The sequence below is a fragment of the Phascolarctos cinereus genome, unplaced genomic scaffold (genome assembly GCF_003287225.1).
Source record: "Phascolarctos cinereus isolate Bilbo 61053 unplaced genomic scaffold, phaCin_HiC Scaffold_4;HRSCAF=312, whole genome shotgun sequence".
Lineage (NCBI taxonomy): Eukaryota > Metazoa > Chordata > Mammalia > Diprotodontia > Phascolarctidae > Phascolarctos > Phascolarctos cinereus.
The window spans coordinates 545,358,995-545,385,097 of record NW_027555847.1 but is presented as its reverse complement, the minus strand read 5'-3'; the positions used below and the strand labels follow the sequence as shown (position 1 = coordinate 545,385,097).

Here is a 26,103-nt window from a genome sequence, read left to right as displayed (position 1 = left end):
GACTGGTCCGCTTGGTTAAACTACTGAGCTGAAATGGATCTCCTTTTAATATCCATTTACCCATTGATTCCACTATAAACTCTGGTTTAAAATGAAGTCTAATCACTCAACTACATAACAACCCTCCAAATTAAATCCCCAAATATGCCTCATGTGAGCCCTACCATGTCCTGATATTCTTCAAATGTCAAGAGTTATGGCTTCAGGTCTCCATACTATCTTATTTGCCTTTGTCTATATGTACCCAAGCTTGTCAATATCTTTTATAAAAATTGGGCCCTGGGTAATAGAATAGGCAAAGAAACAAAGCTATCACTCCTTGCAGATGATATGATGACATACTAGAGAATCAAGTATATCTAGTATATCAATACACACACACACACACACACACAACACACACTAGTGAATCAAGTAAAAAACTACTTGAAATAATAAGCAACTTTAGCAAAGTTGCAGGTTATAAAATAAACCCACATAAATCACCGGCATTTCTATATATTACCAACAAAGCCCAATAGCAAGAGATAGAGAAATTCCATTTAAACTTACTGTAGACATAAAATATTTAGGAGTCTACCTACTGAAACAAACCCAGGAACTATGTGAACACAATTACAAAACATTTTCACATAAATAAAGTCAGATCTATAAAACTGGAAAAACATCAATTGCTCAGGGGTAGGCTGAGCTAATATAAGAAAATGACAATTCTACCTAAGCTAATAACTTATTCAGTGCCCTACCAACCAAACTAACCCCAGCTTCTGGGATAAGAACTCACTATTTGACAAAAACTGCTGTGAAAATTGGAAGAGTATGGCAGAAACTAGGCACAGACCAAAATCTTACACCAAATCCCAAAAATAAAGTCAATATGGGTGCATGATTTAGATATAAAGGCTGATACTTAGCAAACTGGGAGAGCAAGGAATAGTTCACCTGTCAGATTTGTGGAGAACAGAAGAATTTATGACCAAACAGGTGAAAGAGAATATTATGAAATGCAAAATGGATAATTTTGATTATATTAAATTGAAAAGTTTTTGCACAAGCAAAGTCAATACAACCAGGATTAGGAGGGAAGCAGAAAATTGGGAAAGAATTTTTACAACCAGTGTCACTGATAAGGGCCTCATTTCTACAATATATAGAGAACTGAGTCAAATTTATAAGAATACAAATCACTCCCCAATTGATAAATGGTCAAAGGATATGAACAGGCAGTTTTCAGATGAAGAAATTAAAGCCATCTATAGTCATATGAAAAAATGCTCTAAATCACTATTGATTAGAGAAACGCAAATCAAAACAACTCTGAGGTACCACATCACACCCATCAGATTGGCTAACATGACAAAACAGGACAATGATAAATGGTGGAGAAGATGTGGGAAAATTGGAACACTAATGCATTATTGGTGGAGTTGTGAACTGATCCAACCATTCTGGACAGCAATTTGTAACTATGCTCAAAGGCTATAAAAATGTGCAGCCCAGTAACACCACTTCTAGGGCTGTATCCCAAAGAGATCACAAAAATGGGAAAAGGACCCACATGTACAAAAATATTTATAGCAGCTCTTTCTGTGGTGGCAAAGAACTGGAAATTGAGGGGCTGCCCATTAACTGAACAAGTTGTGATATATGAATGTAATGGAATACTATTGTGTTGTAAGAAATGATGAGCAGGTGGATTTCAGAAAAACCTGGAAAGACTTATATGAACTGATGCTGAATGAAATGAGCAGAACCAGGAGAATGTTGCACACATTAACAGTCATGTTGTATGATGACTAACTTTGATAGACTTAACCCTTCCCAGCAATGCAAGGATCTCCAAAAGTCTCATGCTGGAAAATGCTATCACATCCAGAGAAAAAACTATGGAGTTTGAATACAGATCAAAACATACTATTTGCTCTTTTTTCCCCCTTCTGTTTTGTTTTGTTTCCTCTTTGTTGTAGCTCCTCCTATTGGTTCTAATTCTTCCTTACAATATAACTAATGTGAAAAAGGTTAATAGGAATGTATACAAAGAGCCTATATCAGATTGCATGCCGTCTTGGGGATAGGGGAGAAAAATTTAAAACTCAAAAGTGTATGGAAGCGATTGTTGAAAACTAAAAATAAATTAATAAAAAAATTAAAATAAAAAAAAAGTGGGGCCCTGAACTGAACATGATACTCCAGATGTAGTTTGACTAAGTATTATGAGTGGGCTTTGCTAGCCACTGTTTTCTGATACAGGCTGTAAAATCTGCCTCACAATTTGGGTGACATTGAAATAGGAATTTCTGCCCAAAAAAGTAAGGGTTAATGATGGACCAAGCTCTAGGTGCAACTGAATTAATTTTTTACTTATTATTTTAATATCTATCACAACCATGTTTAGCCTCTTAGCTTGCCTCTGACATGTTCAAACATTTTAATATCCTTTGTGACTTTTCTTAAGAAGCCTTACAAAACGGGCTTTGATGTTTCTTTTCTAAGGTACAACAGCTTCTTCAAAGTTGCTCTTGAGACAGATAAACTTCACTGGGCAAGGTACCTGCCCTCTGGTAAGAGCTGTTTCTTATGGATGCCGAATATGTGTCAAAATTGAACTGTTCCCTAGACTTATCATGAGTTCAGAAAAACTGTTCACAAACTCAGCCAAGTGTATGCTGACTAATAAGCACCATCTTCAAGTTAAGGATAACAGAATATAAACTAGAGAGCAAGGACTGTTTCATTTTTGCATTTGCACTGCATTTTTGTACTGTATTCCCCCAAACATATTAGGCACTTAATAAATACTTGCTGATTATGTGTATGAGTAGTAAGTAATAATTAAACAAGATTGGGCACAACAATAAATATGGCAATCCTCAAAATCATCTGTTACCAGTATTATTTTGTAAATTTGGGCATCAGTAAAATATTTATATACTATAAACTATGTTAGAAGTGAGGCATTTCCCTCTAGAAACAAGAATAAGCAAACTGAAGACTACCATATTACAAAGTTTCTGTTGTCCCTTCCCTGAAACATAACAAAATGGCTCCTTCCCAAATAGGCCAGTGACTATATAATTGTGAACTTATCATGACTCCGTGTTTTCTGTATATAAAGTACCTATGGGAAATAGCTCATATTCAAAAGTCTATTGAAACATACAGCCATTATAAGCTAGCTATTTACTGACTTGTAAATTGTAACCATGCACATATTGTTCCATGACATTATAAAACACAAAAAGCAATAAAGGAAAATTATTCAAAGAAAATATTTTTCTTGATTTCTCAATTATTATTTTCTTTGATCATCATAAAAGCTTTCCCCAGATATCTAAGTAAGATGTTGGAGAGTACATTTTATCTAATCCATAAACTCCAATGGTTCCCTTTTTCCTCTAAGATAAAATAAAAGCTCCTCCATTTGGCTTTCAAAATACTTCATAATCTGACCTCAGGTAACCTTTCCAACCTCACTATACATTAGTCTCCTCACATCCTATGGTCTACTCAAACTGGCCTCCTCTCTGTTCATGTCACTGTATCTTCTAACTCCATGTCCTTGCACTGTCATCTCCCTTGCATGGAATGGACTCCTCTCTCTCTGTCTCTCTCCCACTACCCAGAATCTTCTCACACCACCTTCTACATGAAGCTCTTCCTGAGGCCAACTGTTAATGCCCTTCCTCCTTAATGACTTTCTATTTACTTACATGGGTACATGTTGCTTCCAAGAGAATGTACACTACAGAGAGAGACTGTTTCATTTTTGTGTCTATTGTATTTTTTCATTGTATCCTCCAACATACAGTATGTACTGAATAAATATGTTTATTATGTATATCAACAGGAATTAAGCAAGGAGGCATAATAATTAAGACAGTAATCCTGAAAGTAGCTTGATACTAGTGTCATTTTATACATTTTAGTATAAATAAGACTAAGATGATAATATATAGTTTCTGATAGGGTTAAAAATAAACAAAACATTATTTTTCATTAACACGGTCCATTATTCTCTCAATCTAAATATTATGTAACATTTTTTCCTCCAAAGCACAAAGAACTAAATTAATTTAGCTGGTTAAATTAAGTTTCTGAAAGACGTTCAAGAATTAAGAAATCAATAACAACTTTCACCTTAATCAGAATCATCTGAAAACCTTAAATCAGTGTTGTAAATCTATATATGGTTACCACACAGAACCAAAGAATGACAGAACCATAAGAGCCCTTACATTAGAGAGTCCCAATCTGGTGACTGGGAAATTACTGAAAGAGGAACACAAATCGCTAAGTAAACAAAACTTGTCTACTGGAAATCTTCTAAATATGTGTATTACAATTTTTTTCAAAAATATGCAAGTGTTACTCCAGTTAATAAAATCTAAATTCACTTAAAAGCATTCCTGAATTCAGACTAAAAAAAATTAACCTATTGTGTTGGGGATACCATTGCTAATACCTTTCTAATTTAACTTGACTAAACTGTGGTAAAAATCTTAAATCTTAATTTGAATTATTAAGTTTCAGGTTTTTTTTTTCCTCCAAGGAAGAAAACCACTATATTTAGTCTGTATTTAATAACAGACTGCAGATTCCACTGCCATTAGACCCACAATGCAACATTTAAAAAAAAAGTTAGTCTAAAATTATTTAATTGTCTAATAAAGCAGCATAAAAGCATCAGGAGTTAAACTCTCCACATAACACAAGATAAAAAGTAAATTATAGAAGCTAAAATGGTATTAAAATACATTAGGAAAGATCATTATCACTATACTACAAACAGATATTTTTAACAGCACTATTACTGGGCTCTTAGCCTAGGTCCACTTGTTTTGCATATGCATAATGCAGTAAAAATAGCACATAACGGGAAATAATACCTGCATTACAAAGTGCACACATGACATCTTCTGCCGATATCACTGAGTAGTTTCATGGATCTAATTTAAAATATTTCATGATGCCAGGAGTTCTAATATAAAGGAATATGTAAACATAAAACCAACAACATAAATACAGTAGTATTTCAATTTTGCTTCCGCTATGCAAGTACCAAAATCTATAGAAATAAAACTCAGCTAGAAGAGAGAATGCTCAGACACAAAAGTAGTTATCAATTATTACTGCCATCAAAAACAGCCAGCACTTCTGTTTTATATTCCTAAAACCATTTCTTTAGATTCCTGGCATTTGGTCATGGCTCACCTCTTTATCCATACTTTCTAAATCCTCTTTACAAAGTGTGTATAGCGGCATTGTCTCAGACATACTTGGCTGTCGTTTTCTTCTGGATGGACCAGGCTGCTCATCTTCATCTTGATTGGCTGACATTTCTTCATCAAACATCTGTTGTTGATGTGGTTGAACAACTCTGAAAAAATTTCACAGGTCCCATATGAGGAAAAATTGTTTGAAGTGCATCATTTCAGCAATGAATCAGATTCCCGACTCTTGGGAGTTCACAAATAGAGAAACACCAACACAGTAAAATAATTCAGTGTAGTAAAAAATCCATAAGGTTTCAAAACACTTTCTCATTTGGTTGCTTTCCCTTCATTATTTATTTGTTATTCTGCTTACAAAAAGGATTAGAGAAACCCCATTAAAACAGTTCTTACCTTTAAAAAAAAAGACACAACAACAACAATAACAACAAAACCTTATGAAGGTTAGGACCTATGTTTAGATTCTGTCTCTGCCACTTGTCACTTATATGACTGTGGGAAAACCACTTAACCTCTCCAGGCTTCAGTTTCCTCTGTAAAATAAGAGAATCGTACTAGATTACCTCAAAGGTCCCTTCCAGCTCTAAGACCATGACTCTTAATCACAACAACAAAAGCTCCCCCACACCCCGAAAAAAAAAAGCAAAAATAAAACAAAACAAAAACTACAGAATCAATGGCCCAACAAAACAGTTTTTGATGTTTGCTTTTAAAGTTCAAGTGGTGGTGTTTATCTTTTATTGTTTTTTCCCCTCATCATCATAAATAGTACGAGTTGAAGGAAGAAACAACTAGTCAATTTAGTTTAAAAATAAATGTTAGGTCATCTCCTTTTAAAATAAAAAAAAACTCAAATCCTTAGCAGCATCCACTGTTAGCTAATAATGTCCAAGAGGGACATGTCTGTTTTTAACTTAGTGGTCTATTTGGTCCCTGAGTATTCTATTCACAAAGGGATGTTTAGCCCATCAAGATGTCACCTGATGAGTGTGGCAAACTATTAAGTAAGATTCTATCTTATTTCCAAGATCAATGATGGCTATTTACAAAGGAAAAAAAAAAGATCACTTGAAGTCCAAAGAGCTCCTAAGGAGGACAGCAAACAAAATTATTTAAGTTGATGTAGAAAAATCAGCACAGATATGACCTTAGTTGTTTTTTAGTTGTATCTGACTCTTTGAGACCCTACTTGGGGTTTTCTTGGCAAAGAACCTGTAGTAATTTGCCATTTCCTTCTCCAGGTCACTTTACAGATGAAACTGAGGCAAACAAGGGTAAGTGACTTGTCCATGGTCACACAGCTAGTAAGAGTCTGAGATCAGCTATGAACTCAGGAAGATGAGTCTTCCTGACTTCAGGCCTGGCATTCTATCCACTGCACCACCTAGCTGCCTCCCTGATCTACTACTCTTCAAACAATTGATGGAATACTAATCACAATAGCAGGGGCTAGTAAGGAATGTAATTATCTTAGCTAGCAGAATTTCTCTAACACTAGCTTAAGTAGCAGCAGCCAAATTGGTTTACGATGTACTATATTTACATCTACCCAGAATCCCGGGATGAGAAGCTGGCCTCAGCTTTATTTAACCTACACTGCGGAAAGCAAACAGTTTAGGAATATTGCTCAGTTGACAGTTTTCCTGACAAGGGGATAATTTCCCACCTAGAGCAGCCTGAATGTTTGGACGAAAACAATTAAAGGATTGTGAATAGTAGTGAACTGCTAAAGAAATAAGAACTCTGAAAATGAAGGCAGCAATAGGTGATCAGTCAATAAAGGTTTGTTAAGCACCTACTATGTGCAAGATACTGTATTAAGCACTGATAATTTACCCTGAGAACCTACAGATTTTTTAAAGATCTTTCTCCTTCTTCTGCTGTTATTTCTCCCCTGCTCACTGACCCTGTTCTTTATTCTTTCTACATTTTCTTCCCCTCTCTTCTGTTTTCCCCCTTAACTATCTAAGACACATTTTTAAATTTAATTTGTTAATTTTATGGCTCCTATAAACTTCAAAAGATGATGTAGACAATCAATATTTATCTTTAACAACAAACTGATTTTTAATTCTACATAAGCTCTTGTGTCTTCCAACCAGTCAGTGACCCTTGATAGAATAAACAAGATTCTTCACTCTTCTGTCATTAAAGTGGAATCTAGTTTAAGAGGAGTCCAATTACTGGGGCTTCTTCCATTTCGTATGAATAAACACAGATTAAGTACTTTATAAAGGCTTGTCTCCACTTTGGGTTTTCACAACACTACCCTCTTAACACCACCCTCTCTTGATTCTCCTCTCACCAGAGTCTGTAAGAAATTTTACCTCTTTCCACATCTCCAACTTCAAGTAATTTATATGATTCCTGAAGAAAATAATTGTCATCCCTGTTTCTCTATTACCTCTGTGTGTGTGTGTGTGTGTGTGTGTGTGTGTGTGTGTGTGTGTGTGTGTGTAGGGCACTGGGGTGTGAGGGTGCTGTTAGGAACTTGGAAGCAATATTGATGCCATCTGGGCTGCAAGGACGGGAACATTATTATTCTAGGCTATTTACATGCAATCATCCTGTAGACAGATTGTGCATCTCTCTTCTGCTGTCTTAGATAAAAGGGAAATGTATGGAAAGATGATCTTTTCCTAGAATCAGTAATAAGTAGAATTTATATTTAAAATGTAAGTTCTGAACATAGAGCTCTCGTTAAAAATGCTTTCTTCAATAAAATTTAAGAACTGAAATCCTTGACTAATGAAAATAGGAGCCAGGAAAGTGATAGTGATTTAAAAAAAAAAATTAATGGGGTCAAGTTGTAGGGCTTTGGAAAACTCACATATAAATGAATCATATTCTGCAAAAGCTTTCAATCACCACATGACACAAGTTATGTGTTCTTATATACACTGTCTTATTTGAGCCCCAAGGCAACCCTATGAAGAAGGTAGCATAGGTTTTAAGCCCTGTCTTACAGTTGAGAAAACTGAGGTGAGGAGATGAGCTCTAGGTCACAGAGCTGCTAAGTTCCACGGAGAAACAGCTTTGAGAACAAGTCTAGTATTTAGTTGCCATGAGAAGTCAAATGAAAAAACTGTTGGGAGGAGGCAAAACTTTAGAGCCAAATGTTACACAGGCCACCACCATAACCAGATACAAATGCAATTGGGAAATAACAACAAAAATACAAAAACCCCTTAGATAACATTAAATTTAAAAATTAAGTCAATATGTGCCTGCAGAGAGGGATCCTTATGTATGGATTAGGGTCCCTCCTTTCATTGGAGTTTGACACAGACTGTTCTAGAGTAACAAATTAAGGGAATGAATAAAACAACAATAACAACAACAAAAACCCAGTTACTAAGCACTGTGATGAGCACTGGATATAAATAGAAAAAGTAAGACTGTTTTCAAAATTGTCATACTCTAATTGGGGGAGACAGCACACAAGGTCAGATGGAAAAGTCTGGGAAATTCTAGGAGTTCAGTGATGGGGCAGATGGCAAGACCAAGAAATCTTTGTTACATAAGTAGATCAGGAGAGAGAGGGTGAGAGTGTGTACGAGACAGAAACAGAAACACACACACACACACACACACACACACACACACACACACACACACACACACACACAAGAAAGCACTATAGCACACAGAGGCAGGGCATATGGTAAGGACTACAGGGTTTTAGAAGGCAATGCTAGGGTAGATGGTAAGACCTAGGAGTCAGTCCTTTATCTCACAGAAAGGAATGGAGCTGTTGATTACCACTTCCAAACCTTAAAAGCAGTCAAGAAATCCCAAGGAAAGTATAGGGTGCCCCTTGCTCTCACGGTAGCGAGAAGTGAGGGCTATAATTTAGTTGCCTGGCCAACCTGGATGAGATCTAGAGTGGCCCAGGGCCAAAGGAACAGGCAAAAATGCAGCGAAAATTACATAAATAAATTGGGGGGCATTTGGGGGAGAAACTTATGTGACGTGGAAAATAAAGTTTATAATTTAAAAAAAAAGAAAAAGAAAAGAAATTATGTCTCAGAGAAGCTAAGGTCTTTGCCAAAGGTCTTTAGCCAACAAGCAGAGGGACCAGAACTAAAAGCTGGGTTTTCTTCCTCCTGTATTGTTTTTCCTGTTACCTCATGAAAAATTAAGCTATAATTAACTGTGATAGCTAAGAGTTACATGCTAACATTTAAAAAATTATCAATACGCTTTTCAGGAATCTCTTAAGTCAGTCTACTTTTATTTTGTAATGATTAAGTGACATTAGGGATATAACTGATTAGACCTGTTCCATTCAATTTTCTATTCAAAAGGTATGCTACCATTCATGCTCAAAATACTCATATCTTTACATGATTTAGAGATACTCTTTTATATTATGCTGGAAAATTGTCACATTTTCTATTGTAAGTAGCTTCTTGAAAACCACTCTCCATAATGGTACAATATGCATTAATAATATATAAAATTATAATACACATTAATATGGAATAACATTCTACACATTTTGCTGCTTTAGAAATTTTTTAACTGGCAATTCCTACACTCTAAATGAGGTTTGTTTCTACTTGTTAACTGCTCTCTAGAATACAGAAAATTACATGTGAATGTATTTAAACCTGGAAAACTTTTAGCCTACAGAAGAGAATGGAATTTGGTCAAGATAGTAGCTGCCTAATTGGGATACTCCTAAGTGTCCTACACTACCTTGTACTGATTATTTTTGCACTACATTTCCACTTGTAATCAACAAATCACCGTATAACAAGCACATATGAAAACTGAATTAGAGAAACATAATACACTAAAACCTTAATAATTAGGGAAAGGCCTTTCTGAAATATTATTAAAGTTGAATTACAGAATTAAAGAGTAGTTTTCATTGTTTTCCATACACACATAGCTAGACTAAGTATACAGAATCCAACTTCTGCTTTAATGAAGAGTTGAGACTGATCTGATACAAAGCACTAACTAGTCTGAACAATACAGATCTGTTCTCATACTGCAATCAAAATATAAACTGCTTGAAAATAAAATGGTTTGTACTCTTGAGAAGGAAAGCATTTCCCTTAAATTTTGTCTAATTTATACATCTGATTAGCAACCTCCTTTTTTTTTCCATCAAGAGTATAAAAGTAAACTTTAACCTAGAGTCAGTTATCACAAATCACAAAGTCCAAATCACCATGAATAAAGAAAAACTTCACATAACATTAAGACTCTTGACACTTGATTAAATCCACCACTACTATGTAGTCTACAAATACACTAAGTATGAAAACATTTAGCCTTGAGAGGAGCTACACCATGGAATTTGGTCAGGATCTTAGCTTGAAAAGAAATTATAACCTTTCAATTATCAATTTAGAAAGTAATTTTTCTGAGAAACATTCATTTTTGCTTTCTGAGAATGAAGCATATATTTTTTGTTATTTTTAACAAAAGCTTAGAAACATAATATTTTATATTCATTTAGATGTGGTCAGCTACAAAAGAGTAATAAACAAATTTAAAACCATAGGATCTCAAAGCACCCTTCAGGAAATCCAAGGAACATTTAATATTTTATTAAACATGATCTGAAAAAGCAAAAAACATCAATTCTCACCTGTTAGAAATTGTCTCCTCCCTTCCTGAATGGAAAATATGATTACTAGTGAAAGGAAGTTTTACATATAAGGTAAAAATAATTACTTTAACTGCTACATGTCATGAGTAACTAATAGATTAATACCTAATACATAGAACAGCAAACTCGTGTAAAAGAAAATAAACATCTTTCATTCCTTTAAAAAGCATTTACACTACGGATTAGAGAAATGCAAATTAAAATGACTCTGAGGTACCACATCTCACACTTATTAGATTGGCTAATATGACAAAAAAAGAAAATGCTGGTGGGACTGTGAGAAAATTGGGATACTAATGCACTGTTAGTGTAGTTGTGTATTAGTCCAACTATTCTGGAGAACAATTTGGAACTACACCCAAAGGGCTATAAAACTATGCATACCCTCTGACCCAGCAATACACTATTAGGTCTGTTATCTCAAAGAGATTAAAGAAAAAGGACGTATTTGTACAAAAATATTGATAGCAAGTGTTCATATGATGACAAAGAATTGGAAAGTGAAGGGCTATCAACTGGCGGATAGCTGAACAAATTGTATATGATTGTGATGGAATACCACCATGCTATAAGAAATGACAAGTAGGATGGCTTCAGAGAAACCTGAGAGGACTTATATGAACTGATGCAAAGTGAAGTGAGCAGAACCAGAATATCATACACAGTAACATCAATATTGTAAGGATGATTAACTGTGAAAGACTTAGCTACCATGATCAAGACAATGATCTAAGACAAGTCCAAAGGACCCATGATGAAAACTGCCATCCACCTCCAGAGAGGGAACTGGTGAACTCTGAATGCAGATTGAAGCATACTTTTTCACTTTATTTTTATTGTTTTATTTTGTTTGTTTCTTTGTCTTACCACATGACTGATATGGAAATGTTTGCTATGACTACACATATATAATAGAAAACAAAGTGCTTGCCTTAATGGGGGCGTAGGCGGGGTGGGAGTGGTAATGAGGAGAGATGGGGGGAAGGAGAGAATTTGAAAGTCAAAACTGTTTAAAATGATTGTTAAAATTTTTTACATAAATTGGGAAATATTTAATGAAACAAATAAAAATAATTTTCAAAAATAAAGTGCATTCAGCATCACCAACAGGATCAATTCATACAAAACCACCTTGGACAAGGTGAGAGCAAGATGAAATATGATGAAGTAACAATTTTATTACATTAGCTTTAATCCTCTGTACTTCACTAGAAATAATAATGTTACAGTGATAGAAAATTACAGAGCAGTTCCATCATCAGAAGGAAAAATAAATGGAAACTACTCAAACAACAGAGATTATAAACAAGTAATCTGGATATTACAAATAAAACTAGTTTTCTTCAAATTTCTTCTAAATCCATTTCCTCTGAACCTTTCTCTATATTTAAATTTTCTGTCCAATGTAATTTTCCAGCAGGTGGAATTCAAATTTGCAATTTAACATGGGATAAATTAGAAACCCTAAAGTCTTTGAATCATCATAAAGAAAAATTGTGTATACATACAGAGACATTCATAACAATCATAAGCAAGAACCAACTGTATTATTATTCAAATGTAGTTTTAGTCATTAAAATGGACTTATTATTATAACTTGAGTGCATAAACATTATGTAAGATAAAAGCAAAGGACAAGAAGAAACAGATGGAGTTGTGATACGTAATGGTAGACAGAATTCTCACATTGATATAATCATGATCCATCAGAAAAGAGCAAATACGAAGAAAACAGTTTTTGTCTCATACATTGAGAGTGAAATTAGGTTGATTATAAAAACACAACTACCATATTATATCATAAAAATCTACAGTCTGAGAGAGGAGATTTTTTTTTTGATGCTGCAGAGGTGAACTTTCAATTAACTGGAAATTTAGACCATGCTATCTCTGTACTTTGTTACGCCAGGAAGCTCCTTATGAGAAGCTATGCAAAGGGATCAATAACTCATCAAGAATTTATAAATTAAAAATGCCTACTACGTTCTACTCACTGTTGTGAGGTGCCAGACTGGGAAATTTACAGAAAAATGTTTTGTGTAGTACAGCCTGGGCCATAACAGCAGGCTCCTATCTCTATGAGTACAAACCCAATAAATCTGCTGTATCACCCATGAGCAAAGTCAGGCTCTTCCCTCCTTAAACCCCCTCAATCAGTCAAAATGCTCAAGGATCCCAAAGCATTTATGTGGGAGCAGAGATACCATACTACCTTAGACCCACTAGGAAGCAAGAAAAAGCGGTACAACATCAGAGCCAGGACCTTTCCAACATTAAAAAGTGAAAGGGAAAAAGCCACATTTTTGCTGTTGCATATCACAAACTGAATCAACACTATAGGTAACTAGTCATCCAAAAAATAGGTAGAGGACTAGCATGAGTTTTAGATGTGGTTATGTGTAGCTTCTGATTTCCCAGACCTCCTGAGGACTAGGTTGTGCAGAATATGCTTCAGCTCTATCAAATTCATTACATGGAAGTTTTGTGCACAAGTTCTTTCTTTTTAGATAAGCATGTGATACTAAGTAGTAGAAGTTAAATATGTAGGATAGATCACCACCACTTTTCCTTTAGTCCTACAGACTGAAAATAGTGTTAGTTCTGTGAGATAAGTGGACAGAGTAGAAGCTTAGAGTATAACTCCAAATCCAAATCCAGCATTCTTTCTATTCTGTCATGCTGCACATAATAGACCACATTAAATGTGAAAATAGCATGAAGCCTGGTCTAGAGAGAGCACTTAATGAATGCTTGTTGTTTGACTACTCTCTACCACATTGCAGTAGTAATTCAAATGAACATCTCCCTAAAGGCAGTAGTAATTTTAAAACCAGGAAATGATGCACTTTGATGTAACTCAAACTTGCAAATTAAAAAGATGAAACTTACACAATATGTCAAACTTCTTGTGCAAATTTCAGCCCTAATTGTACAAATTTTTCTCACAAGAAACTTCTAATAATTGAAATATTTGCCTCTTTTTAACATGTTACTTGGAACTGAACTAGTGCTTTTCACATGTAAATTATGCACATTTTGGAACAAATCTGCTGTTATCTACTGCTGTATTATTAGTGCTATGAACACACTGTCTTATTTTTTACTTAATTCAAGTTCAGCATACCATCTGCAAATCTGTTTTCAGACAACACTTAATTATTTTCTCTCATATATCTTTGCAATTCTATAGTTTATTGCCACTTATTTCCAAGTACAGCTGAGTGATTCAAATGCTTTTTTTTCCATTAAGCTGCATGTTTTCCATGAATTTTATGACAATATGCCTGGATTTTGCTCTTGATTTTGACCAAAGAAAAACAGAGTCAAAAGCTTATGGTTTTATGCTAGAAATAGTATAAATAATGGATTTTTAAAAATCATCTAACCTATACATAATTCAGATCTTGCAAATAAATACTTTAACATGACAATATATAGTAATATAAGAACAAATCAGAAACTAAATTTCACAAGTATTATATTTTATATAAAAGTAATGATCTCAAACTGCCACTATACTTCCATTATTCAAAGTATAAGATACTGAATAAAGCTCAGGGTCCATATTTTTTTTAAAAAAATCAATACTGGGGAAAACGCTCAAAGATCCACATCTCAACACCCCCTCTACTGATGTAGTTTACAACCTAAGCTTTAGACTTTAAACTTTTTCTTAAACATTCTTTATTATGAACTTAATTAAACAAAAATATTTCAATGTATGAAGAACAAAAATGATTAAAAATACAACAGAAATTTTAAATATATATAATCTTTAAAAATATAACAGAAGTTTATGGTTATACATATGGTTATACATATACATATATGGTTATACATATGGTCATATATATGTGTATATGTGTATGATGTATATATTAAATTTAACCAAGTAGCAATAAAATTGCAATCTGTGTTATCTTTTGAATTTTTTTCTTCTTCTGTGTATATGTAAATGTTTCACTGATGCTCTTTTTTTTTTCATTTCTGTAATTATCTGTTCTGCTATTCAGTCATTATTTTTAGTTGTGTCTGACTCTTCATGAACCCATTTAGCATTTTCTTGGCAAAGGCATTGGAATGGTTTGCCATATCCTTCTCCTACTCATTTTACAGATGAGGAAACTGAGGCAAACAGAGTTAAGTGACTTGCCTAAGGTTACATAGTTAGTAAATGTCTGAGGCCTGATTTGAACTAAGCAAGACAAGTCTTGCTAACTCCAAGCCCGGCAATCTATCCACTGTGCCACTTAGCAAACAAAACACATTGACCCAGTGGCCATGTCTGAAAACATATCTCATTTGGTACCTTTGATCTGCATCCTCACTGCCAAGAGAGCCAAGGCATGCTTCATCATCAGTCTTCTCCGGTCAGGATTGGTCAATGCACTGATCAGAGATCTGACACCTTAACACTATTTTTCACGAGCTGCTACAGCTAAAATAATTTTTCCCTTGGTGACGAACCTTGTGTTAATAAACTTCTCCAAACTAAGCTAGGGTGATATTTGGAAGGTGACAATGAAGTCCATTTCTAAGGCTATACTCAAATCCATTCCACTTTTAATAGGGCTAACAGACCTTGAGTTCCACTGGCATATCCTTTGAGAACACAGTTGTCACATGCCAGGATGAGGCATGATAGGGCATAAACTGACAAGAATAAAAAAAAACAAAAAACAAACACAGCACTAGAGTGATATTAATGAAAAATAATAAAATATGAGTAGTCAACAAGATAAATTTTCATTTTCTTCTTAGAAACTTACAACTTACTACATAAATTACATATACTCAGGATTATATCTAAATAAAAAGTACTTTACTTTGCAATATAAAGTGATAACAACCTTTTTTTGTTCTTTACTGATTCCCCTTCGTGCTCCTTTGTCCATAAACAAGTAAATGATATTTGACCTTTCAAAATCTACTTTTAAGAAACTGCATCATATTTCCCATGGTTCTAGCACTTGTACTAACTAGGACAAACTATAAGTGTGGTCTTGTGAGAATCTGGAAGGATTTCCCAAATGTTCTGTGAGTGATATTTTTTGTGGTAGTAGTGTTTATAATGTGACAATATCCATACTAATGTTCTCTGACATGAATAATTCTATCTCCTCTCCAATCCATTCTTCACATTGCTGCCTGAGTCATATTCTTAATGCGCTGCTCTGATGTCACGGCTTTATTAAAAAATCCTTCAGTGGCTTCTTCCTGCATACTAAATAAACTCTGAATGTGGCATTATAAGTACTCCCCAGGTTCCCAGCCTTATGTTAGAAGTGGCATGGCATAGTAAATGGCATCAGACTCAGAATTGGGAAATCTGTCAAATTCCACCTCAAGATGTTTACTGATGGATAAATCACTTAACCTCTCAGAGACTCATTTTTATCTTCTTTAAAATAAGGATTTTTCTTTCACTACCTATCTCACAGGGGTCTATATGAGTAAAGTGCTTTACAAACTATGTAAAGCATAGTACATACTATTTCATTTTATTCTAAGAAAATTAAACTATTCTCAATTTATCAATATGTTTGTTTCCCTTGACTGTCATGATCCTCCAGTAGTGGAAGCACTGGACATATCAAATGTACAAGGACAGGAAGTCAACTTAACAGTCGGTCAGAAAGATTTCACAGGACATCTATGTTAACACTAGGTTCTGGGTGGGAATACCAGAGTAGAGAGGAGTAGTCACAATCATGAGGGAGCAGGTTCTTACCTGAGTAAGAACCAGAGGCTGGAGCAAGAGAGAAGTAACCAAACATTTCCCAGATCACAGCATCTTGGAAGCACTGAAAATCTATAGGCCCCCAGACTGAGGTATAGATGCTCATGCTGATCATCTCCCCCACAGAAGGAACAGAGCCCAACTCTAATATAAAGGTCAAAGTCAAGAAACTGGGTGGGAAAATAAGCAAACAACAAAAAGAGAACTTAAAAAGTTTCTATGGTGACAGGGAAGCTCAAGACAAATCTAGAAGAAGACAATTTGAAAACATCTAGAAGTAAAGCCACAAAGAAAAATGCACATCGGACAGAAACTCAACATGAATTCCTAGAAGAGCTTTTTAAAAAAAAAAGAGAGAGAGAGAAATAAGCCAAATAGGAGTGGTAGAGGAGAAACTGGTATAAAAAAGGTGAGAGCAATGCAAGAAAATTATGAAAAGAGAATTAACAGCTTGGTTAAAAAAAAGTACAAAACTTCCTTAAGATAACTTTTAAAAATTAGAATTGTTGAACGAGAAGCTAATAATTCCATGAGCTAACAAAAAACAATAAAACAAAGTCAAAAGAATGACAATGAATCAGAGAAAATGTGAACATAGCAGAAAAACAAATTAACCTAAAAACAGAAGCAGAGATCATTTAAAAATTATTAGGAAAAAAAAATGATTAAAAAAAAAGGAGCCTAGACATAAATATTTCAAGGAATTAAAAAGAAAAACTGTCCAGATATCACAGAACTAAAAGACAAAGTAGAAACTGAAAGAATCCACTGATCACCTCATGAAAGAGATCCTAAAATGAAAATTCCTAGGAATATTATAGCCAAATCCCAGAGCTCCAAGGTCAAGGTGAAAATAGAGCAGTCAGAAAAAAAAAAAAAAGAATTCAAATACCATAGAGTCATAATCAGGATCACACAAGATTTAGTGGCTACCACTCTAAAGGAGTGGAGGGCTTGGAATAAGATATTCTGAAAAGAAAAGAAAAGAAAAAAAAGCTAGGATCACAACTAAACAAAATCTACACAGCAAAACTGAATATAATCCTACAGGGGAAAAAAATGGATACTTAATAAAATAGAGGACTTTCAAGCTTTCCTAATGAAAATTCCAGAGCTGAATAGAAAATCTGACATTCAAACACAAGACTCAAGAGAAGGATAAAAAGGAAATCATGACTGAAAAATCAGCAGGGACTTACTAAGGTTAAAAAGTTTACCCTTCTTATATAGGAAGATGATATATGACGATATATGTAACTCAGACAAAGAACATGGCTGTAAGTCTTTTATTCTGGGATGACCTCAAAAAAACAATGGGAAGGGTAAGAATGAGGGAGGCACTGAGAGAGGAAGGAAGAGGGAGAATGGGGAAATTTATCTCACATAAAAGAAGTACACAAGTAAGAGTTTTTAAAATGGGAAGGAAATTGGGAGGGAGGAGAACAGGCAACACTTGAATACTTGAATACTCCTCTAAACTGGTTCAAAGAGGGAAGAATACACACACAGAGTTGGGCATAGTGATTCATCTTCAACAGGGAAGCAGGAGGGGAAAAAGTTAAGAAAAAGAGGAGAGGTATATGGTAACAGGGAGGGTAATTTAAGTAAGGTAGTGATAAAAAGCTAAACAAATTGTTGGGGAGAGGACAGGAAAAAAAAGTTTACCCTTCTCAAAAAAGAGGATAAACTGAAGAGAATAGGATAGAGGGAAACACACAGCAAATACAACTGTGAATATGAATGAGTTGAACTCACTTATAAAAAAGGAGGATAGCAGAATGGATTAGAAACCAGAATCAAACAATATGTTGTTTACAAGAAACACACTTGAAAAAGAAAGACATACACAGAATTAAAATAAAGTCCCAAAGCAGAATCTACTAAGCTTCATCTGAAGTTAAAAAAAAAAAAAAGAAAAAAAAGGTAGGGGTAGCAATCATGATCTCAAAGAAAGCAAAAGCAAAAATACACCTAACTAAAAGATATAATTAGGGAAACTACACTTGGCTAAAAGGTACCATCAACAATGAAGCAATATTAATATTGAATATATATGTACCAAAAGGCATAGCATCCCAAATTCTTGAAAGAAATAGACAGTAAAACTACACTGGTAGGAGACCTCAATTTACCCCTTTCAGATCTAGTTAATCTAACTATGAAATAAATAAGAAAGACGGAGATGAAGACAATTTTAGAAAAGTTAGATATGATCGACCTCTGGAGAATACTGAATGGGCATAAAAAGGAATGTATCTTTTTTCTTAGTTACATATGGCACCTTCACAGAAACTGACTCTGTATAGCAAATGCAGGAAAATAGAAATATTAAAGGCAGCCTTTTCAGACCATAAGGCAATAAAAATTACATTCAACAAAGGGTCTTGGAAGCATAGACTAAAATTAATTGGAAACTAAATAATCTAATCCTAAGGAATGAGTGAGTCAAAGTACAAATCATGGAAACAATCAATAATTTCATTAAAGATGATGACAACAATGAGACAACAAACCAAAATTTATGGGATTCAACCAAAGCAATAGTTAGGGGAAATTTGGTATCTCTAAAAGCTTACATCAACAAAAGAGAGAAAGCAGATCAACGAATTTGGCATGCTACTGAAATAAAAAAGCTATTAAAAAATTTAAAAACCTAACAATTAAGTACCAAAATAGAAATCCTGAAAATCAAAATTAATATAATTGGAAGTAAGGAAAAAAATTTTTGAATAAAACTGGGAGCGGCTTTATGGGGAAAAAAACCCAATAAAACAAATAAACCACTAGCTAATTTAATTTAAAAAATATAGAAAACCATATTACCAGTATCAAAATGAAAAGGGTGAATGCACAACCAATGAAGATGAAATTAAAATGATTATTAGGAGCTACTTTGCCCAACTGTATGCCAATAAATCTGATGATTTAAATGAAATGGATGAACATTTACAAAAATACAAATAGCCCAGATTAACAGAAGAGGAAAAAGAATACTTAAGTAACTCTTTGTTAGAAAAAGAAATTGAACAGGCCACAAATGAGTTTCTTAAGGGGGAAGAAAAAACAAAACTCCAGGACCAGATGGATTTACAAGTAAATACTACCAAACATTTAAAGAACTATTTATTCCAATATTAGGTAAAATGTTTGAAAAAATGGGCAAAAAAGAGTCCTACCAAATTACTTCTATGACATGACTTTGATACCTAAAGCAAGAAGAGCAAAAACAGAGAAAGAAAACTATAGACCAATTTACCCAAGCAATATTGATGAAAAAGTTTTAAATGAAATACTGGCAAAGAGATTATAGCAATATATCAAAAATTTCATTCACTACAACCAGACCGGATTTACACCAGGAATGCAGGGTTAGTTCTATAACTACAGAAAACTATAAGCATAATTGACCATACCAATAATAAAGACAACAAAGATTGTGTGATTACATTAACAGATGCAAAAAAAGCTTTTGGCAAAATACCACACACATAGGAAAATGGGGGAAAATTTTTCTCACAGTATATTCCTGTGGTAAAGGTCTCATTTCTCAAATATATCGGGACCTAGGCCAAATTTACAAAAATAAGAGCCATTCTGATTGATAAATGGTCAAAGTATATGAATAGGCAGTTTTCAGAAGAAGAAATCAAAGCTATCAATAATCACATGAACAAATGCTCTAAATCACTAATAATCATAGAAAGGCAAATTAAAACAACTCTGAGGTACCACCTCACACCTGTCAGATTGGCTAATAAGACAGAAAAGGAAAATGACAAATGCTAGAGAGGATGTGGGAAAAGTTACACTAATGCACTGCTGATGAAGATGTGAACTGATCTAACAATGCTAGAGAATAATTTGGAACTATGCCCGAAGGGCTATGAAATTGTGTGTACCCTTTGATTCAGCAATGCCACTACTAGGTCTGTACTCCAAAGGGATCAGAGGAAAAACACCTCAATGTACAAAAATACTTATAACAATTCTTTCTGAAATAATTGGAAACTGAGGGGATGCTCATCAATTGGGAAATGACTGAACAAGTTTTGTCTTCTCTATTTTTTTTTTGGCTACTCTGAATCTCCTTGAATGGATGAACTTGCCTAAAATATGTATTTCTGTCCATGTGTATAGGTGGCACAATGGATAGAAATGCTAGGCCTGGAGTATCAAAGACCATTTCAAATCCAGCCTCAGACGCTTATTATCTGTGTGACCCTGGGCAAGTCACATAACCCTCTTTGACTCAGTTCCTCATCTGTAAAATGATTTGGAGAAGGAAATAGGAAACCACTCCAGTGTCTTTGCCAAGGAAACCCCAAAGAGGTACACCAAGAGTTGGACATAACCAAAATGACTGGACAACAATGACAACATACACATCAATTTCCCCCCCCTAAAAATTACCAAATTATCCAAAGCTACTCTAGTTTCTAATCTTTTTGATATGGGGCATATTTTTGTTCTACTTCCAAAAAAGTACTCTGAAATAATTTTTTTAAATTTCTTTTGAGTGTACTATTCTATTTTTTCCTAATGAAGTATGCATTTTGTCAACATTTCTTCCAGATCTAATTTAAAAGTTATTATTATGAAATAATAATTCATTTGTATATTGCGCTTTACGGTTTTATGAAAACCTTTCTTTGCAACAACCCTAAAGTAGAATAGCTGTACTTTCACCCTCATTTTGCAAATGAAGAAAACTAAAACTGGAAGAAGCTAAACTGACTTGGTCACGGTCACACTACTAAGTAGCATGGCTGGGACTCAAAGCCAGGTTTTCCAAATCATCTATCGCTCTTTTCTTTACATTGTACGACCTTTGCCAAAGATGCTTCCAGCACTATCAGTTACTATGCACTATCAGAAGCAAATCCAGTATAATTCCCTTTAATTCTAAAATTGTTTAAGAAGCAGCTATTTATATTGTGCACACACACTCCATTTATGTGGTAAATCCCCCATTATAAACTACCTGTCTTAGTTTGGAAGACTGATCAATACATCTGTTGCTCAGCCTCATTATATAAACTATTGGGATAGTACAATTTAACTTTTTTTAAAAGTATACAAGTTCTGTTCAGAGATCTCCCAGTAACACTTCATCTGTCTGGCAAAGATTTCTAATACTTTTTCTCCTCCTCGACTAACTCTTCTAGTTCCTTCACTTTAGCCAATAAAGAACAAACCTATTCCTTATGGGCCTCTGGTATCCTGTACCAAATACATCTGTAATTTTAAGAGAACAGGGAGCCTTCTTTCGTGGAAATCATCTCCTCCAGTGCAGATTGATAACTAACTTGTAATTTTAGTCTTAAAGAGTTACTTGAGGCACCTAAAGTTGTCTCATATTACCTGCCAAGAGCCCTTTCTCAGTCTTTATCCTTGACCACTCTAGCTTTTAACACTACTGACTACTCCCCTCTTCCTGAACATTCTTCCATTAACTTTTGTGACGCTGCTCCTTGGTTCTTCTTCTACCCATCTGACCTCTCTTCATTCTCTTTTGCTAGATCGTCCTCTCACCCACTGAGTTTGGTTGTCCTCCAGTATTTCATTCTAGGACCTCTCTACTCTGTAATTGCTCTTTTAGTGATCTAATCACCTCCTATGGAGAAATGAGATCAATCATTAATCTTTATAGAGGTGACTCTCAGCCCTAACCCCTCTGAACTCCAGTATATTACCAACTGCCAGCTGAACATTCCCACCTGGACGTCCCAAAGGTATCTCAAATTCAATACAACCTTTTAAAATCCTACCCTCTTCAAAACTTCCTCACCATTGATGGCACCACCACTCTTAGGAAATTATTGCAATCTATGCTTCTAATTGGTTAAAACTAGACTGATCTGTTAGTCTTCTGTTAATAAACCTAAGCCTACTTCATCTAAAAACAAATCTTTCATTAGAAGAATCAAAATCTAGAATCTTTGAATTAGAGACCTGAGAGCTCAATTGACTCCTTAAAGCAGAAGCCTCCTTTACAATATCACTGGGGAAAAATTGATCATTCAGCCTTTGCCAGAAAACTGTGGGCCAACCCATCACTTCTCAAAGTATCACCTGCCAGTTTGGGACAGTTTTAATCATTAAGAAAGTATTTCTTATGGAAGCAAGAATTATATACCTATAGCATTCTCATAAATGATTCAATTCAAGTCAATAAACGTTTATTAAATGACTACTATGTGCAAGGTACTGTCCTAGGTTCTTAGAATACATAAGGAAAAACTGTCTTGCTGTCCATTAGCTGAACAACTCTTCAAATATTTGAAAAAAAAAATCACCTGATTCTCCTTCACTACCCTCGGGCTGTCAACCTCAGATACAATTCAGTTTTATCAACAGGTGTGGAACTTTCTCAATCAATACAGATCACCAACCAGTCTGTCACCTAGTAAATAAATCCTTAAGGACTACTGAGAGCACAAAGAGTTTATTTACACAGAAGGTGGATTTGAATTCCAGTCAGTCTGTTTGTAACAAGAATTTATGAAGTACTTACTATGTGTCAGGCACTATGCTAAGCCCTGGGATATAAAGGTAGAAACAGTCTAGCTATAAATAGCTAGGCACACAGAAGATATGGAAAGCAACATGAGGGGAAGGAATTAACAGCTGAGCCTAAGTCCTGTTGCAGAAAGTTGGGATTTGAGCTCAATCTTGAAAAGCAGCAAAGAAAATTAAGAGACAAAGGTCACAATGGCAAAATATTCTAAACATAAGGCAGAGCCAGTGATAAGGTACAGAGATGGGAGATGGAATATCAAGCTCAAAAAATAGCAAGTAGGCAAGTGTAGTTGACTTATATTGCATATAGAAGGAAATTAAGTGTAAGAAGCCTGAAAATGTATAAAAGAATCAAGTTATAAAGAGCTTTAAATGCTAAATAGAGGTCCCTGAACGTGATTCTGGAAGCAAAAGGTAGCCACATGAGCTCACTGAACAGGAGGAGACATGGCAAGACTTTCATTTTAGGAAAAATCATTTTGGCAGCAAAGTAGAAGATTGATTGGAATGGGGAGAGATTTGAGCAGTGGGAACAATTAAAGGTTATTGCAACAGTCCAGGAAGAAGTGGTGAGGGTCTGAACTAGAGTGGTGGCCATGTGTGTAAAGACAAGGGAACGTATCTGAAAGATGCAGTAAAGGTAGATCTGGAAATGTATTGACCATGCAAGGAGAGTGACAGCAAAGAATCAAGTGTGACACCAAAGTTTCAGGACTGGAAGGATGGTGGTACTTTCGATAATATTACGTAAGTTCATAAGATAAGAGGTCTTGGAGATAAAGATGATAAATCTTGTTTTGGATATGTTGAATTTAAAATACCTATAGGATCCTGTTCGAGTTGTCCAAAAACAGTTGGTAAGCAATGACTAAAGTTCAAAAGAGAGCCTAGGGCTTACTATATAAACCTGATCATCATTACCATAGAGATAACAGAATCAAAATCTAGCATTCTATCCAAGAGGCCATTCTTTTATGCTATAAACATCCTTCTTGAAATGTGGTTTATTAAAAGGAGAAAAAGCACAGTCAAGATGGTAGAATAACATAAAGATGAAGTGCCTTATTCCTCTCCCAAAGCTTCTCCACAAATAACTAGGAAATGCATCAGACAGAACTCTGCTTGGGAAATCCAAGAAAAAAATCAGAGAGAGTCATTTTTCTAGCACATGAAGCTTAGGGAGACAGACCTAAGGGTGTGAGGACACTGGGGATGAGTCTGCCCACGAGTGTGCTACAAACTGTGCATCCAGTTTCAGGTTAGACTGAGGAAGGGATATAAGAAAGGAGTGAAGGAGAGCAATGGTCACTGGCTATATAATAAACATGGAACGTGTTCAGAAATAAACAGTCAATATGTGGCTCTGATGCCAGAAGCAGAGTGGGGACTTGGTTCTAGCCTCTAGTCATGGGTGCAAGCCTGCAACTGAAGAACTAGAGCAAGAGTCCCAGAGCAGAGGGGAGACAACAGTTTAGCCACACTGCACTAGCAGGCTAAGAATCGCTCAGTCCAGCAGCAGTGTACTGGAATGCCTGGCAAAAGACAAGACAGACCCAAATCCAGGTCATAAAGTTACAGGGCTCAGACCAAGAGGGCAATAAGCAGACTTTGCCCCAGATCACATCACTTTAAGAGTACTGGAAGCTACTCTGCCCTTTGCCTGAGCTGTGAAAGCACAGCAAGACGTAAGAAGACAGAAGCCCAGATCAGACATTTACTACAGAAGAATACAGAACATAGAACATAAAGTCCAAAATAAAACAGCAGGTTGGAAGAGTACACAAACGAAAAAGAATTACATCATAAAGAGCTACTCTGGTGACAGGGAAACTGAAGACACAAAATTCAGAAGAATGATTCAAAAACATCTATAAGCAATACACCAAAGAAAAATGCAGAATTCTTAAAAGTGTCAAAGCAAGAGTTAAAAAAAAACGTTTTTATAAATGAAATGAGATGACCAGATATGAGATAGAGAGGATCATGGCAAACAAAATGGATAATAATTTTGATTACATGAAATGAAAAAGTAATTGCACAAACAAAACAAATCCAGCCAAAATTAGAAGGAAAGGAGGAAACTGGAAAATTTTTTTACCAGTTCCTCTGATAAAGGCCTCATTTCTTAAATGTATAGGCAACTGAGCCAAATTTATAAAAATAAGGGCCATTCCCCAATTGACAAATGGTCAAAGAATATGAAAAGGTAATTTTCAAAAGAAGTCGTCAAAGCTATTAATAATCATATGAAAAAACTGCTCTAAATCACTAGTGATTTTGTTGTTGTTTAGTTGTTTTCAATTGTGTCTGACTCTTCATAACCCCCCTGGGTTTTTCTTGGCAAAGGTACTGGAGTGGTTTGCCATTTCCTTCTCCAACTCATTTTACAGCTGAGGAAACTGAGGCAAAAAGGGTTACGTGACTTTCTCAGGTTTACACAGCTAAGAAGTATCTGAGTCCAGATTTGAATTCAGGAAGATGAGTCTTTCCCCAAATCAAGGCTCAGCACTCTAGCTACTTATGATCTAGCTGCCCCACTACTAATCAGAGAAAAGCAACCTAAAAAACTGTGAGGTACTACCTCACACCTATCAGATGGGCTAACATGAAAGAAAAGGAAAATGACACTTGCTAGAGGGGATGTAGAAAAATAGGTACACTAATGAACTTTTGGTGGAGCTGTGAACTGGTCCAACATTCTGGAGAATAATTTGGAACCATGCCCAAAGGGCTATAAAACTGTGTATACCATTTGACCCAGTAATACCACTAATAGGTCTATATCCCAAAGAAATCAAAGGAAAAAAGGACCTCCATGTACAAAAATATCAACAGCAGCTTTTTGTGGTGACAAAGAATTGGAAATCAAGGGGCTCTCCATTAATTGGGTGATAGCTGAACAAACTGTGATATATGACTGTGATGGAATACTATTGCGCTATAAGAAATGACAATCAGGATGGTTTAAAAGGGAAGATTTATATGAA

At 35.0% G+C, this 26,103-nt stretch overlaps 1 protein-coding gene across 3 annotated transcripts in view; it reads right to left on the bottom strand.

Moving 5' to 3' along the window:
* The window catches only part of CTDP1 (CTD phosphatase subunit 1), a 167,037-nt gene that overhangs the window by 77,578 nt on the left and 63,356 nt on the right, over positions 1-26,103 (bottom strand). For 2 of the 3 annotated variants that reach the window (XM_020986907.2, XM_020986908.2), the window contains one exon: positions 5,212-5,377. The exons of the other annotated variant lie outside the window; for it this stretch is intronic. In XM_020986907.2, the coding sequence (XP_020842566.1) occupies positions 5,212-5,377 (166 nt within the window). The remainder of the gene's footprint in view (positions 1-5,211; positions 5,378-26,103) is intronic. 3 annotated transcript variants of the gene reach the window in all.